The sequence below is a fragment of the Podarcis tiliguerta genome (assembly GCF_965153285.1).
Source record: "Podarcis tiliguerta genome assembly, chromosome: 12".
In the NCBI taxonomy this organism is placed as follows: domain Eukaryota; kingdom Metazoa; phylum Chordata; class Lepidosauria; order Squamata; family Lacertidae; genus Podarcis; species Podarcis tiliguerta.
The window spans coordinates 41119524-41136967 of record NC_139545.1 but is presented as its reverse complement, the minus strand read 5'-3'; the positions used below and the strand labels follow the sequence as shown (position 1 = coordinate 41136967).

General features: G+C 42.8%; 1 protein-coding gene and 1 long non-coding RNA gene across 13 annotated transcripts in view; one reads left to right on the top strand and one right to left on the bottom strand.

Annotated features, from left to right (window-relative positions):
* Positions 1-717: 717 nt before the first annotated feature.
* Positions 718-8885, bottom strand: LOC310661122. Its single transcript, XR_014503744.1, has 2 exons — positions 8746-8885; positions 718-1170 (listed from the first exon to the last, which is right to left on the bottom strand). It is a non-coding gene; the product is annotated as an uncharacterized lncRNA (long non-coding RNA).
* Positions 8819-17444, top strand: part of ARHGAP12 (Rho GTPase activating protein 12) — a gene marked incomplete at its 5' end in the record, with an annotated part of 60714 nt that continues 52088 nt past the window's right edge. For all 12 annotated transcript variants that reach the window (XM_083406251.1, XM_083406250.1, XM_083406249.1 and 9 more), the window contains one exon: positions 8819-9484. In XM_083406251.1, coding sequence (XP_083262377.1) covers positions 8819-9484 — 666 coding nt within the window. The remainder of the gene's footprint in view (positions 9485-17444) is intronic.

The window sequence follows — 17444 nt, the reverse complement described above, 5'->3', positions numbered from 1 at the left end:
ACGCGTGTACCCTCAGAAGTAAATCCGAGGGCAGGTAAAAAAAACCCCAGGCATTTGTAAAACCTAGCATAAATTGATTTTGGGACATCCTGCCTTTGCATCCTCAGGCTTTGATGTCAAAGCACTCCTAGTCCCAGTGACGTGTCAGGGTTTGCAATATCACTGCAGGAAGGTCTGTCGGGAAGCTTCTTCCGTGCATTTCCCAGCCCTTCCCGCGAGGCAGCTGCGTCGAAGGCTGTGGCTAGCTTGGACATGCCCACAGCTTAAACTCTTGCATCCCAGGGCTTTTCTGTTTGTGCGTGTGTCTCCACTGTGCAAAAAAGAACCGGGCTCTCTCCCGCCCCCAAAACCCTTACTATTCCCCGGCTTCCAAGACGTCTCAAGACTTGCGCTCGCGGGTGCTTTTCCTATAGTCCTCCTCCTGCTGCCCTTTAACATTTTAGCCCACTCCCTCCGTATATTGATTGCAACGCGCGTCGGTCGGATTTACACCTTTAACCAACTGTTGCGGGGGTCGCTTCCATTCGCGCGCCATGGCGCCACACGCCGCCTTGAAATCTTTCCGTTTTGAGGATTAAGGTTCAATAAACGCATCCCTCTGCCTTCAAAACAAAAAGTTTTTCTCTCCCTCTCCCCCTGCAACAGGTTTTGACACAGCTTAATCTCGGTCGAGACGCATAATATAATATATAATGTAATATAATAAGAGACACATGCTTGTGGCGTGTTTCATGTGAGCTTTATTTTATTCCCTTTTTTGTTCTGTGGAACAAGCAGCCTGGGCAGAGAAAAGGGGCGAGAGAGAGGGCGGAGGGCGGAATTCAAATGAGTAACCGCAGGCGCCCTTCTCTCCCTCGCGCCCCCTCTTCCCGCCTCTTTTCCTCTTGTCACTCCAAGCCTCCCCTCCCAACGGCGCCGCTCCTTTCCACCTTTTGCCCCGCCTCCCCTCCCTTCCCCTTCCCCCGGCACGTGACGGGGGCCTCTGACGCCGGGCGGCGCGGTGCCCTGGAGCTGACACTCGGCGCGGAGCTGAGGCCGGGAGGGGGCGGGGCTCCTGGGCAGGCAGGCAGGCGGGCAGGAGGGAAGAAAGGAGCGAGCGAGGCGAAGCGGAAGGAGGAGGAAGAAGAAGCAACGGCGGCGGCGGGGATACCGCCTTGTAGTCGGAGCGACCTGGACCTCCGGTTTGGGTGAGTGGGCCGTTATTCGGGGGGGGGGGGGAGCAGCGTGCTGTGCTGCGCCTGCCAGAAGTGCGTTGAAGTAGGTGCGTGTTTGGGGAGGGGGCGTTGCTGGCTTCACAGGGATTCTTCCCCCCCCCCCAACCGTTTTGTTTGCAAGGAAGAACGGAGAGACACGGTTTCCCTGTTTGCCCCTTGCCTCCCCCACTCCCACTGTTGCGCTTCTTGTTTAATTAAGCCGGAGCAACTCTTCTTCTTCTTCCGCCGCCCCTTCCTCCTCCTCTCCCCACCCCTCCCCCGCCTGCGCCCCCTATCAGAAAAGCGCGTTGTAGCCTCCGCCCCACCCCTAGGTGGAGCATGGAAAGGTGTGCGGAGGGAGGAGGAGGGGAGCAAGCCCTTTAAGCCACACTTTCGGCTACTCCGGTGGGGAAACGTGACAGCCGGAGTTTAAAGGGGAGCCGGTGGTGCGTCATGTGCACACGACCGTGTCAAGTCCTAATGCTGATAGACGGGCTGCGTCGGGTTTCCTCCTCGCGACACTCCTCCGCCCCCCCCCCCGCTTGACCTTGGGGTGTTTTCATTCTGCGACATGAGCAGGATGGGATGGGGGGCTGACTTGTTGGTTCCCTGTAGAGTAATCACTTGGTAACTCTCGTGTGTATATATATATATATGGGTGGGTTTGTAAGGGCAGGTGGGAGGAATGGCAATCCCACCTCTGTCCGCACTTGGGCCCAGTTTTAATTTGTAGTTCGCTGTGACTTGACTGGTACAGCCTGATTCTGCAAATATATATGAATTCTAACTTTAAGTGTTTCGTTTACCCTCGGGAGCCAGGGCAGTTTCATGCCTGGAAGCATTAATGTTTGTGCAACTGATACACAGATCTATGCTATCTCTGGATTTTGCCTTGTGTCAAGCTGCCTGTGTGGAGAAGGGTCCTAAAGTGGTATATTTTGCTTCTGTGGTAAAAGCCTAATTTGGTTATAAGTTATTTTGTGTTATGCACACACAAGCTATATGATATTATTATTATTGTTATTGTTGTTATTGATAAATATAATAATAAATTTGTCAGGGTTGCCCAGGGCAACCAAAAGTGACTTACAACAGAGTCATACATGCAACATACAGCTTGTAGATCACGGGTGTCAAACACAAGGCCCGCGGGCCGAATCCGGCCCGCCAGACCTCGTCATGTGGCCCGTGTAGTCTGGTCTATATATATATCTGTGAGGGAAGCTTGGGCTGCGGTGCGCGCGCAGGGCGCCTCGGGTCCCTTCTGCGCAGGGGCAGGCGCAGGCCTCCCCCTCCTCCAGCTACCTAGCTGAGACTTATTTGACACGGCGAGGGCGGGGTTGGATATGGGAGGCCGCTGCTGCTGCTCGCAACTTCTTTTCGGGCTCGCCGGGGTGAAATAAGTCCTGGCGGGAGTGCAGCGCGCCTGCGCGAGGTGGAACGCGGAGAAGGGCAGAGCCGGCTTCGCGTGCGTTGGAGAGAGGGAGACCGAGAGCGCGCTTGTGTTTCGGGAGCGCGCCCTGTGAATACTCGGGGCGGCGTGCTTTTGCTTTGCTTTTCTTTATTTATTTCTTTAGGCGCGTTTCCGCGCTGCCCAATGAACAGCATCCTCCGCCTCTGGGGATTCGTGATTCAAAAGCAAATTCGATACGCAAGTGCATGTTTTGTAAATAACGTCAGGCGCGGCTTCCGCAGGGTGTGCGTTGCAAAAATTTATATATGGGGGGAAAGCTGATAAGGAATTGGTTTATTTTTTAGGGTATTTACACATCATGCAATTTTTCCCTCAATGTTATTACAGGGTCCGGCCATCAGTTCCCACCCTCCTCAAAGGTTTAGGGTAGGTAGCAAAGGGGGGGAAATCCAAACAAATGCTCGATTAAAAATTGGGGAATGAGAAAAATTAAAACCTGCACATCTTGTGTAACTTAAACACCAAGCCAAGCAGGAAACAATTTTTATGTTCATATATGTATTCAAATGAAATCAAGGTGTAGTGTTCCATGAGCCAGAAGCTTTGCATTACTTAATCCAGCTGTTAAAGGTGTCATGGGCTTTGAAGACACTCGAACTCGAACCAGCCCTTTGAGGGTGACCAAACTGCTGATGCGGCCCCCGGTGAATTTGAGTTTGACACCCCTGTTGTAGATGTATGTATAGTTGACCAAATAATACAAACACATAGATACATTAAAGGAGAGTACATTGTGTAACTTCATTTCTCCAGTTAGGACAAATTATGAAGGAGGAGGATAGCTTAGTTACCAGCTTGAGCGGAAGTTCTGCATTCTCTCTTCCTTGCCAACTGTCTATACAGGCCTTAAAATGATTTGAGCCTTGGTTAGTATGAGTTAACCACAATGTATCAGTCACAGACTTTTCTAGCTATTTATAGTTTGCAATTGTAGTCAGCACAATAACAAAAGAGTAGAATAAGAGAGGCAAGTAACTGATATGATGTTATTCCCTCCCCCTTTTGATAAAAAAAACACTTTGGGGAAATTGGCTTTTTAAAGCTGTTTGGCATGTAAGTACACTATGCATTCAGTTTATGAGAAACTGAGTTTGTAATCAAGTTTCAAGAAAGGTACAGTTTGGCTTTTATTTTAAATACCGTATTCTTGGAGAGCCCATTGTCCTCAAATGTTCCCTAGTGTAGGTGTTCAAGAAGGAGCTGACCTTTTTTTGGTAATTGGTATCTACTGTCCATGGTTACAATCTCTCTCTGTGTTTAAATCTTTAGGCTCATTTTGAAAGTATTTCATATAAAATTGAGTACAAATGAGTCATACCAGCTGTCAAGCAAAATTATTCTGATGAAATTTCAGCGTGTGAAATTGATTTCCCTCAGCAAATGTGAAGAGAATGTTGTTATGAAACTCATGGACTTGGCCTTGAATTGCGTGTTTGCTTTTCTGCCATGGTGACTAGAAATGTTTCTGTTACCCTTTCTCCAGATGACTGTGGTGTACTTTATTCTTGTCAGAAATTTTGATCTTAAGCATCAAGAATAATGCAAGCCTTCACATTCCTCTGATGGACAGAATTCTTGCCTGAAGTGAAACTTATAGGTTGCAGAAAAATTTGCATAAAAGACAAAACTGTTTATGCCAGGGGATGTGCATTATGTTCTCAAGTGATAGGCATCCAGAAATTGTGGGCTTAATGAAAATGTGCTTAAATTAAAGCTTGTTGCTGAGATGCTGACAAGTTACAACATAGGAGAAAACATCAATTGTGCAGAGGACAGTTGGCTGGGTTTTTTTTCATCTGGCCTTCAGTTGGTAAGAACCTATGACATGGGGATCTAAATGTCCTCCAATACGACTTCAATGACTAACTTTGTTTGTATCACAACATCATTAATGTGCTCCTTGCAGCTGTAGGGGATAATGTTTGCCAGCACAATAGTCTGCGGTAAGAACCAAATGACACTGAGAGAGCTTGTTTGTATTTTTGGTTACATAAATAGTAGCATAGTTTTTTTTCCAATTTTTGTTTGGACCGTGCTGTGATTTTTTTGATTCTGAGCTTCAGTTATTACACCGAGTGAAGCAAATTATAATTGGTTTTAAATAGTTTCCAGGCTAGGAATTATACACAGATATGTTATGATGATTCTGTTATACTGCTTTCTAACCTTCTAAATGTTTTTGTACTCCTTTTTTGTACAGTTACTGCTGCTTTGAAAGTAAGGTTGGGTTCTAGTACTAATTTCAGATCTTGCTCACCCTTTGTTGACTCACATTGGTTTAGTGAAGTGTGTGGGCTTTAATGTCATGCTACTTCACTTTTATTGCCTCCTACATTACATCCACTCTTTGAAAAGTGCAAATTTAGTGTATAATACAGTTTACCATATCCTCTGTTCTAATGCTTACAGCACACCTACTCAGAACTGATCCCCTTTGGCTGCATTGGCACAGTGTTTATGAGCTGGTTGCAAGTTATTGTTAATGTTAATCATGTTTTGCTTTTTAAAAAACAACAACAACTATGGGGTTTTTTTATTTGGACGAAACAAAAGTGAAGCAAACTCCTGACTGTGGGAGTGGTGGGGACTTGAGCTCAAGGCTTGCTTGTAGTTTGTTGTTGCTCAAGCACACATCAAACTGTGGTTTAACAAAAGGAGGAACCAATGTGCTGTGCTACAGATGCTTCAGAGTATAACTCTCATCATCCCTAACTGTTGGCTATACTGGCTGAGGCTGATGGGAATTGAACTACTTTTAGCAGCCTCAGCTGGTATTACCAACAGTATGGATGTTTAGAGTTGTGGTTTAAAATATCTGTAGGGCACCACATTAACTACCCCTGGTTTAGCTTGAAATACAAATGTAGCCATTAAGTTTGGATTGAAGCCTTAGTATTCTCATAATGCTAATGATGGATGTCTCTTCATTTTTATTCTACCCCCTCACAAGTCTGGTTGTCTTTATCAACCATTGGCTACAGCAGGTGATGCTCATTTAAGTGCTTAAAAGGGGGGCGGGATGCGGCTTTTGAGAAATGGCATTTGAGATATGGATTTTGTGAAGTTAGAGCTGCTGCTCAACATTTGAACAGAATACAAATTTAAAAAACACTTCAGTTGGTTATACCAGCATAAATAGATTATTTCAGCTAGTTAGGTAGATGGATTTTATTCCCCAGTTGTAGTACTTCCATCACTTGTGATGATTATATAGGAAATTAAAGTGACAGGAAGAAATAATTTATAGAAGCAAAAAGCGGATAAAACACTGATTATTGGTGGCAGTATTCTATAAAGTTACAGTCTTTCTCTTGTAGTTTTAATAGGGCACATATGTTTTATTTCTAGAGCTGACTTTTCTATTCCCTCTTCATTTACAAATTTTGGTCTCAGTCCAACAAGATCCTTAAGATGCACTGTGCTGGAGCTGAAGAATTTCCCTTACTCCTCATGTATTTTCTTTCATTTGTTCTACATTACAATTGGCTTCTTAAACATGAAGATATTTTAAAGAAAAAGTAAAGCGACTTATAGTTGCAAAAAGTTTTAAACAGTTTCATAGCCTATTAGCATTAAAAGGTCTTCAAGAGACACCTGACACTGCTTGCGAAATCTCTGCTGGAAGAGTGTTCCATCAAAGGATGGTTTGTGCCACAAACTAGGCCCAAATGCAAGACCTGTGCTCCTTCACACTCCCTCCCTTATAGTCGCTTTTAGCTGTTTGTCGCTTTTCCCACCTTTTTAAGTATGTGTGATATAATCAGCTTTTAATTACTAGTTTTTACGCCTTACCTGTTTTAAGTCTTATGTGTTCTGCTTATCCGTATGTTTTATCTTATGCTGGTCAGTGACCGAACTAAAGTTAGATACTGATGCTGAGTGTTCCATAGCACAAGACTGAGATCATTAAATAGCAAACTTCTAGTTGAGGCCAGTTGGGCCTCTAACATGGATGATTAAGCTGGGATATGAGGGCCCAGGTGGTCCTTAATAAGATATGCAGATATCCACATTCAAATGTACATCTCTATTCTGGGAACAACAAATCCTGTGTGTCTAGCGCTGACTTGATTCGGTTCCCTTCTGTAAGCATGCAGAAAACCTTTGTCTACTTCTAATGGTGTTATTTCTGAACCAGTTCACTAAGAACTATGGGTACATAAATGACCCAGGAAGGATACTTTGGCTTGCATGCTCCCTTTCCTCACCTTGCATGTTGGAATTACTTCCTGGTTTGTGGCAAACCATAGTTGTTTGTTCCATCAGACTGTGGTTGTGTTTGCCATGCAAACCAAGTCTGGAAGCTAGGATGACACTTTGGTTTGCAATCTTGATTTGCAGGAGGGCAAGTGCAAGCCATATCTTGCCAGTTCAGATGACAGTACTAACTGGTTTATTTTAAACTGGGGAGGAAATGAATTACAGTGCATGAGAAGGATAAAGGAGTCTGTGAGCCCAAGTGTTCTTACAGTCTCATTTGCATGTAGTCAAACCATCTTTTGGAATTCAGTTGAAATAATTTCCTTCATTGTGAATTATCAGTGTCTGTTGCCTAATCAAGGATTAATCTTTGTTATTTTGTTTGAACAGAAACAACCCCCTTTAGATGTTAAATGTATAAGCTGGGTTTTTTTTCCTATCCCACTTTAAAGACTCAAGGAATTTAAGAGGAAAGAAACCCTACACTGAAATAAATATATGTAACAGCTGAAATATCTGCAATGTGACCTTGGCAAAGCTGTTTTATTAAAATGTGGGAAGCATGCTTAAAGAGTATACATTCTTATTAACAGTATCCTGACCTCTATGGTTCATAAGATTAGGTAACAGAACTTGAAGGGAACACTTTCCAAGATGTTTGGTAATGATTTGTGATTTATTAATTTGATGGCACTACAGAACTCAGGAGAAGTAATACTAACGGGATATCTGAGCAGAATATGGGAGCCAAATTAAGCAAAACCATTCTTTTATTCCCCACAAGGTTTAATAATACCTGAACTAAATAAATCCTCTACGTAATCATAGGATTGTCTTGAACTAAAAAAAGACCTGATCCATTTTGCTAAGTAACCGAAACAATAGGCTTAGTAACAGGCAAAGAGCAAGAGCCGAACAGATATGAGGGTCCAGAAAAAGTTATTAATGTTTAACGTACTATCTTACACCTATGCAACTTGCTGGCAAAAAAACCCTCTTGTATACCACTTTAGCAGAATATTTATTAATTTCGTGGAATAAGAGTGCAGTAATTCTCAAAAGAGTAATGTAGTAATGGGAACCTAGTAGCTCAAGAAAAATTGGTAAGTGGGTGTGATATTTCTGAAAATGGAAATTGTTATATTTTATTTATTCCACTTTTCAGGATACAAATCCTGTTGCAAATACAATCAGAATACATTAATAGAATTACAGTACGGGCAACTTCCCATTTGTGCGGGGTTGCATTTTGGGTCATTGCGCACATCAGCGGTCTCATGTAAGCCTGCCCCGTTCCACCCTCTTCTGGGGCTGAAAATGATGTGTGTGTCAGTGGTTGTGCATCAATTGAACATGCACAAAATGGTTGCAACCTGTGAACAACATCAAAGCACACCTAGTCATCAGGATGGTCCCACTTAAAGTTGTAGTTAACATTTTTCATATGGTTATGCCTAGAAAGCACTTATATTTATGTACACTGCTATTCATCCATGATCAGAGTTTTCAGTACCCTGAATTTTTCTTAAAATGAATCCTAGGTTAATGTGTTGTCATGCACTAAAATATGGCATTTTATTGAATTCCCTCAATCCAATATTTCAGTTTCAACTAATTCTGACAATTTGGAAAATCTTTTCAGATATTTACAGTATACTGCATGTGAAACTTAAAAAACAACAGCTTTTGTTTGCCTAAATGTAAGCCAATTAGGGAAGGGGAAACATTTCAGAAAAGTTTCTGGGGAAATTTCCAGTTATGGCTCTGAGAGAAAAAACTTTGCGAAAGATTTGGTTAGCCAGTTCATCCCAAATATGAGACTAGTCAATAAACAGCATGCAGCTGAAACTCCTTTGTGGTAATAACATTTTTTTTCACTTACAGGGGGAAAGAAAGACCATAATGTGGCTTACCTTTCATGTAGAAAGGTGAATACAGTTTCTTCCAAGAGATGGCCGACAAGAGTGGAAAGATTCTTTCAGGTCCATTATACATCGAAGTTGAATATGACTATGAATACGAAGCAAAAGACAAAAGGATTGTGATTAAACAAGGGGAGAGATACATTTTAGTGAAAAAGACGAATGATGACTGGTGGCAAGTTAAGAGGGATGAAAACTCAAAGCCATTCTATGTGCCAGCACAGTATGTGAAAGAAGTAACTCGCAAAGCACTAATGCCACCTATCAAGCAATTGGGTGGGCTGCCAAACAGCTCTTTAAAACTTATGCATGGGTTACAGAGGTCAACAGAAAATGTCAATAAGTCTCCGGAGCTTTCTAGTTTTGGGAAATCTTCTCCAGTTCAAGTGTCTAGCACAGTTCGGGATGCCAATCAGAATTTGGGACCAAACATTAGCCCAGGTCAGAATTTTGGCCTGAGCTTGGACCTTTTGCAGAATAATGGGAAATCAAATGAATTTCAGTTCCCTAAAGTTTCCAATCAGAACAGAACATTCTCTGTGTCCCATTTTTCTTGTTCTGAATGTGTGGAGATAGAAAAGACCAGCTTTTCGCAAGAACAGTCCTGTGATTCTGCAGGAGAAGGCTCAGAGAAAATCCACCAGGATTCAGAATCTGGAGATGAACTCAGTAGCAGTTCCACAGAACAAGTACAGGTAAGATGAGATGCATCACAGTCAAATTTGAACTATTTTGTGTCTTAAAAAAAGGTATGAAGTAACAATATAGCAAGAATCTTGTTTATGTACACAAACCTTTTATACTAAATGTATAAGAACTAAGCTCACTCAGTTACTGTGTGTTAGAATAGTGAGAGCATACTTAATATTTCTCTGGTGACACCCACCTGGTGGTTTGTTTTTGTGCAGTTATCCATTGATTTGCCATTTTTCAGAAATTAACCCTTCTTTGAAGGGTTCATTAAGCATGAGAAGGATGATGGGAAGGATTGGATCAGTTTAGCCTGTTATGGTCAACATATGTATCCTCTTGCATCTAATTTCTAAATAGATAGAAATTTCAAATGGCCAATAGAGTGGAAAGCTTTTCATATTCTGTAGCGCATCTGGGTGGTCAGTGCTCGACACTGGGTTAGACATGCCATTTTTATTCACAGAGGTTGTGGTAGTTCTTATCAGCTTATTTTTAGGAGTCCCTGAGCTGCACTACTACAACAACTGTAGTACAGATGCATTCCATGGATGCTAGTTGTTTCATGTCATCCTTGTTATTTTTTGATGTAGCAGCCATCAGTGATGATTGATACTCCTTGAGTTGATAATTGCCTATGAGGGTTTTGATAAATTGATGTGCCCTGAACAGTGAACATAATCTTCATAGCACTTATTATGTTATTAATCCAAATTAGCTGACAACCATCACATATACCACTTTCACATTTTTTAAAAAAAAGTATTTATTTATTACTCATCCTTCACCCTAAGGTCCCAGAACTGGTTACAACATTAAAAACACAATATTAAAACCTCAAAAATAAGGGGTGTTCTCAAAATGTACCCCTCAAGTGTCAAAAGCTAGGGTAAAGAGATTAATCTTCAACGTTCGTCAGCTGTGTAATGAAGTTGAAAGATGTGCCTTTGTGGGGCGGCAGTTTCACAGCTTAGGGCTACCACAGAGAACGCAGTCTCCCAGGCTTCCACCCCCTGAACTTCCAAGGGTGGAGAAACTACCAATAAGGCTCCCTCTGCCCATCTCAGCACTCCAGGTTGTGCCTCGGTTAGTTGGGGCCTGAGTCATTTAAGACTTTAAATCAGGGGTCAGCAAACTTTTTCAGGAGGGGGCCGGTCCACTATTCCTCAGACTTTGTGGGGGGCCGGACCCACCCTCTCCTGAAAGGACCCCCCTGCCACCACTCACGCCACAGCCGCCGACGCTGCCTCATCTTCTGCAGCATCGTTGCCGTCCTCTGCCTCGGCCAGGGGTCTGCGGGGTGCAGAGCCCATGCCGCTGGCCTGGGCAGTGGAGACAGACTCCCTGCTACTGCCGCTTCCGCTCAGCTCTTGGCCATACACGGCCGCCTCAGTGGGAAGGAAGGGGTGTCGCCCAGAGGCATCCACGGCTTTGGATTGGCTGCAGGAGCTTCGTGCAGCCAATCCGAAGCCATGCCAGCGTTGCGGAAGTCAGTCTCTGCACCTCCGCTCCGCACTGGTTTAGTGCGGGGACTGACCGAGCGGGTAGTAGGGTCCACGGGCTGGATTTACGAGCCTGGTGGGCCGCACCCGGCCCCTGGGCTGTAGTTTGCCAACCCCTGCTTTAAACACTAATGTGAGCATGTTGACTTGGGCCCGGAAACAAACTGGCAACGGTGTAGCTATTTTAAAACAGTGAAACCCCAGACTGATTGAGTTTTCTGAATCACCTTCAAGGAAATCCCCACATAGAGTGCATTAAAGCAATCCAATCTGGAAGTTACCAAAGCATGGAACATAGTGACCAAGTTATCTCTATCCAAATGGGATTGTAGCTGGTGAACCAGCTGGAGAAAAGGCACTCCTAGTCATTGACGGAGCCTGAGAATCCAGTGACAAGTGTTGAATCCAGGAACATCCCCAATTGCTCTTATCAGCATTTTTTATTAGTGACTTTGGCTGATGTTGGTATTTCCAAATAGAAGCACTAGGGAAACTGTACTGAACAAGTTTGATAAAACTTATAATCAGAATGCAGGAGTTATACAGATGTCCTGTATGAAAACCACCAGCTCCCTGTGGACTGACCCAATGCAATTCAAGAAGACCTGTTATATGCAATACAGTATGTAACAAATGAAAAGTGCAAACAGGTCAAACAAAGTATGGCAAGCAGTTCTTCTTGAACAACACTCACTTGTAGAGCCAGTTTGCAGCCTGGATAAGGCTTTTGGACCTAATTTTACTACTGGGTACTCAGGTGTCAGCTATATATCCATGTTGCTTGGGGGTGGGGAAGCGTCTAGCCTCAGAATGCTCTCTCTCATTCTCACTAGGCAAGAAACAGATCTGTCACAGTCTTAGACAATAATCTTAGAAATTTAAAACTGTAACATTACAAAATGGGTGTAATATTTTATCTAGTTATGATACCCACAAGCTATGTTACTTTCAACATAGCCATGAGTGGTGAAAAGCTGTCATAGCAATTAGACATCAACATTATTTTAATAAGCAAGAAAGACACCCTATATTCTGGTTCTTTGCCCTGCAGAATGTAGCAAACTATAAATGTTGTAATAATGTGATTCTTCAGTTTGTAACTTCAGCAAAGTACATTAAAATTATGATTGGGAGAGTTTAGGTTCAGGAAATCAAATTACACCAAAACTGGACTGAACTTCATCCCTGAGGAAAACCAGAACCATGAAATGAAAGTCTGTTGGAACTGAAAATGGAAAGAAAAATTCAGGCTAGTAGATCAGAATAAGAACAAGCAAACTTGTTTCCTCTAGATCAAGCAGATCTAGAGATTTAAATGCCTGCTAGATTTTACTGAACTACCCTCCTGCTTTTTTTAAATCTTTCAATAGTGACCATTGTTTGGCAGAAATCAGCTGGGTAGAAATTAAGGTCTTTGCAAGCTGTTCTTATGACTGCTTGTTGCCAGAACATGAAGTTCCAGGCTGCGTATGGTTACCTTGAAAACAAGTGTTAAGCTAAGTGAGTGTTAGCACTATACAGTGAATGTGAGATGTCAATTGTCTTTATGCCAGCTTATGTGGAGGCCGAAGAGCGTTCTTTCTTCATTGGATCCTACTTTTAACAGGGTCTGCTGTCTGTGTCTTGCACATTTTAAAGTCTGTATAAATGCATTTTAGAAAATAAAAGAAGTTTGTGTTTGTTGTACACAAGAGAGTCTGTGCAACAGCTTATTGTGGGTTGTAGGAATGCATTCCAGTTTTCTTTGTTTGAACCTATGAGAAGCCTCCTATCAGTTTTACGGGGGGGGGGGATGGGATTGAATTTTCATTAAATAGGTTGTGCAGCAGGGCATATACATGCCTTCTGTTCCCGATTTTGCGTGATCTGTGTTAGATTCTCACTGTAAACGTAGAATACCCAATGGTACAAGCATACACAAGCTTCAATTAAAAAAGTGATACTAGATTCAGTGTTTTTAAAAAATGACTATGTTTCCTTTCTCCTCTTTTGGTGAATGGTAACACCACAGGATGTATTCTCATTTCACTCTGTTATGTGACCTTATGTTCCAATGGAACTGCCTTTATTGTGACTGTCAGCAGCTATCTGTATTTCTGTGGGGAGGATGTGTATGGCCTGCCTCTGCTTACTTGCTGTTGTGCGTGGTGGGATTGATTGCAACAGCCTTGTTTTCTGATTGTGGGCACAGTTGCTTTCTTTTGGTCTCGGTTCCACAGCTGCATAGGGGATCCCTAATAAACACTATGCATTTTGAAGACTTTTCTGCCACACAGACTCATCTGAACTTTGGCAAGATTATGTTCTTCATCAGTCCCCTATCTTCATATAGGAATTAAAAGTGACCAATGCTTGCTGGTGTTTTGAAAGCAAGAATTTTGCTGATTGTTGTTAATCGTCAAATTATTAAATAATCTAAATCTAGTTTGCATAACCATTAATTCATGTAACATGTACATTGAAGCAAGCAGTGCTTAATTTGGGGAAGGAAGAGAGTGTGAGGTGACTGTTAGGTGGCTCCTTATTTGAATATACAGTATATATAACCAATGTTAAATCTCTGTAGACAAATTTTGGTTTATCTGGCCTGTTGTTGTGGATAGGACTCTCACAATAATGCAGTCAGCTTCCTGCCTTCTTGCCTCATGCCTATCATGTTTGGTGAAAGCCAGTTGGGGGAAGGGTGTTGATTAGATAGGTCCAGGATGTGGTGAATGTGTCTTTACACAACAGAGTGGTGCATTCTGCTCTTAAACAGGTGTGAAAGTGTGTTCACTCCTGAAGAAGCCCACCCTGAATCCTATGGTTTATAACAACTACTGCCTGGTTGCAAATACCCCATTTTTGGGTAAGGGGATAGAGAGAGTGGTGGTTGTGCAGTTCATAGAATCATAGAGTTGGAAGAGACCACAAGGGCCATCAAGTCCAACCCCCTGCCAAGCAGGAAACACCATCAGAGCACTCCTGACATATGGTTGCAGGAGTTCATGGAGAATGCAGATTATCTAGATCCATATCAGTCTGGGTTAAGGCGCAGTTTGGGACTGTCCTGATGAATGAACTATATTAAGAACTACATAACTTTTAAAAGACATCTGAAGGCAGCCTTGTATCAGCAGGTTTTTAATCTTTGATGCTTTATTATGTTTTATGTATTCTGTAAGCCACCCAGAATGGCTGGGGAAACTCAGCCAGATGGGCGTGGTATAAATAATAACATTATTATTATTATTACTAAGAGTGGGACGGGGGTGTGGGACTCTGCTTCTTTTTCTTGATCTCTCTGTGGCTTTTGCTACCATTGACTATGGTATTCCCTTTGGCAAGCTCTGTGAAATGCGCATTGGGGGTGCTGTTGGACAGTGGTTCCTGTCCTCCCTGTAGGATTGAATCTAGAGAGTAGCATTGGGAGACTGTATTTCAGCTATGGTGTATCTTAGTACAATCTTATCTCTAGTGCTGTTTAATACTTGTATGCAGCCTCTGGATGTGATCATTCAAAGTTTTTTTGGGGGGAAAGGGTCATCAGTATGCTGATGGCACACAGTTCTACTTCTCTACAACATCAGCGGCAGGAGAGGATGTGCATGATCTGAACCATTGTCTGGGTGCAGTTGGCTAGGGTTGGGGTTGTGCTCTTTGTCTCTGAAGTCCAAATTACTGCCTATAGCTAGTAAACCAGCTGTAGCCATTCTTGGAAATCAGTAGTGTGGTCACAGTGATTGGCCACCTCAAGATTCCATTATTGCCGTGTGCTCTATGTTGGGCTATTTTTGGGCCTGGTCCGACAGTTCCAGTTGGTGCAAAATGGTGCAACAGCTGGACTGTTGATGAGGACTGATGATTGCCAGCAGATACCTGCAGTGATCAAAAGCATGCACTGATTCCCCATATGCTACTGGGCCAGGTTCAAGATCCTTATTTCTGCTTGGGTCTAGGATACCTTGGAGACTTGCCGCCAGATCCCTTATATCCCTGCCCAATAAATGAGGTCTTCGTGGGAGTCACTGTTAGTGGCCTCCCATGGCTCAGATGCATGGCTCATATCCACAAGAAGCTCCTTTCGCTGTTGAACATACGGGGCTTCTGAATTTATTCCAGCAAGCTTTTTAACTGAATTCTGATTTTATACCGTGATACTCATTTTTAGGCTTATTCGGTCTCCTGTACATTACTAAGAGACAACCGTAATTAAGTGGTATATACGTTGTTGAAATAAATAAAAAATTATAACACAATAGGTAACAATGAAATTCTTTCTCCAACCTGCAGTGCATGAGATCTTAGGGGAGGGGAAATTAGCTTCTGGACATGCTTCGTGCCAGAGGATGGACTTTTGGATTTGTGGCCACCTGTCCTTATCAGTAGGGATGGTGCAGAGGTCTTAAGAGGAAACTCTGGGCACCCGGAATGCTCTAGTCTCCCTTTTAAAACATGTGCTTGCTTTGAGTAGAACAGTTATGGTCATTAACTTTTAAAATCTGTGTGAAGGTGCTCAGTGTAATCTTTGTATGTTGTGTACAGGAAGTTCATGTCTGATTTAAATGCTTCCCATACTTTGTCTCTAATGTATCATTTATAGAGAAGTTGCTATAAGTAGCAAGTTGGGTTAATAATTACAAATATAGGCACTGACCTATTTGCAAAGATTGCTCTGTCTTTCATCCTCTTTACTAATTGACTATTGCATAAACTGTGAAGCACTAGAGGGATTATCACTAGGCTGTGTCTTGCTTTGATGAATCTTGTGTAGTAATGATCTTGCAAACAGACTCTCTCCTACCACTGCAGGTTTACCTTGAAAATACACACCTTGCTAAAATTGGTAACACTGCAAACACACACCTGTAAGACATATTTAAATATCTCTTTTGAATGACTGCCTCCCTCAGGTTCAGATTAAGTGTATTTAAAATGTGTCTTTTGTCAACATGGCTGATCCCACACCCCCAAGCAGGCCTCTGGTGGTGGTGAATTTTCTTTATATGCCATCTTTCCTTCCAGTCAGGAGCAAAGGGTGGTATACAGCGTCAGTAAAATACAATCAAGTCAAGAACACCACACTTTAAAAACCTCCCTACATGCAACAGAACTTGACATAAAACAACACTCACATATTTCAACAGCTGGCTCCCCAGGGCATTTATCTCCTTAAAGCCCAAGTTGACCGTGTCTTTAGTTGACCCCAAAAGTGAGGGGAACACACATGCTGCTTCAGGGACAGGGAGGGCTCCCTAATTCCTGGACCAGTGAACCCCATATTCACAGGACCTCCATCTTATTCAGCTTTAGTTCATTGGCCTGCACCAAACCATCATTCCCTCTGGACACTGGTCCCCTACCTGCACAACCTCTTCAGATGGCATGGAGGGGTAGAGCTAATTGCCATCTATATACTAATAGCACTGTGCTCTAAATCCCCAGATGACAGCTCCTAGTGGTTTCATATAAATCAAGAATAGGGAACTTATGGCCCTCCTGATGTTGTTGGACTCCACCTCCCATCAGCCCCAGCCAGCATGGCCAAAGGTCCAGGATGATGAGAGTTATCCATCAACATTTGCAGGGCCTCAGGTTCTTCATCCCGCATACAGATTTTAAATGTCACTTTTGGTGGGGGGGGGGGGGGTTGGACAGGATGGAACCCTACAGGAACATAAAGACACATCTAGTCCAGCATCCTCTTCTGACAGTGACCAATGAGATCCCCATCAGAAGTAGCCCACAAGCAGGAAATGAGTGCACTAGCATTCTCGCCACTTGTGTTTCCCAGCAAGCAGTATACAGAGGAATACTGCCTCCCATAGCAATGGTAGAACACAGGCGTCATGCCTAGTCCCATCCTTTGTGAATTTGTCTAACCTTTGAAAGCCTTCAGGGTTGGTAGGCATCACTGCATTTTGTGGGAGCGAATTCAAGAGTTCGTTTTATGTACTTCCTTTTGTCTGTCCTCAATCTTCCAACATTCAGCTTAATTTGATGGGTACAGGTTCTAGTAGCATAAGAGGAGAAAAATGTCTTTCTCTCTGCATGATCTTACACAGCCTGTATCATATCTCCTTTTACCTTTCTTAATGGTCCTCAAAGGGTATTGACCTATTATGATAAACAGTATATTTTTGTTCCTATATCACTTGCTGGATAAACCCTTTCCTATATTTGAAATATGGGCATGGTCCATCCTATTTGTTCTATGAGCCAACAAGATTGGTAATTATGTTCAAACCTTTGATGCTAATATATGGCTTCAAGGAACTGAGTTGAGCACCATCCTTTATCTTGTACCAAGTGGCAGATGGTAGTCCCTTTCTGTCACAAATAATATTATGCATCAAAATGATGGATTTGAAAGCATAGAGATTCCATATCTCATTACTTATCCTTGATTCTCAGTTGCGCTCTTTATTCTTTGTTCCATTTTATTAATCTGGCTTTTTTTGTTCTTCTACAAAAGGAAAGAAAA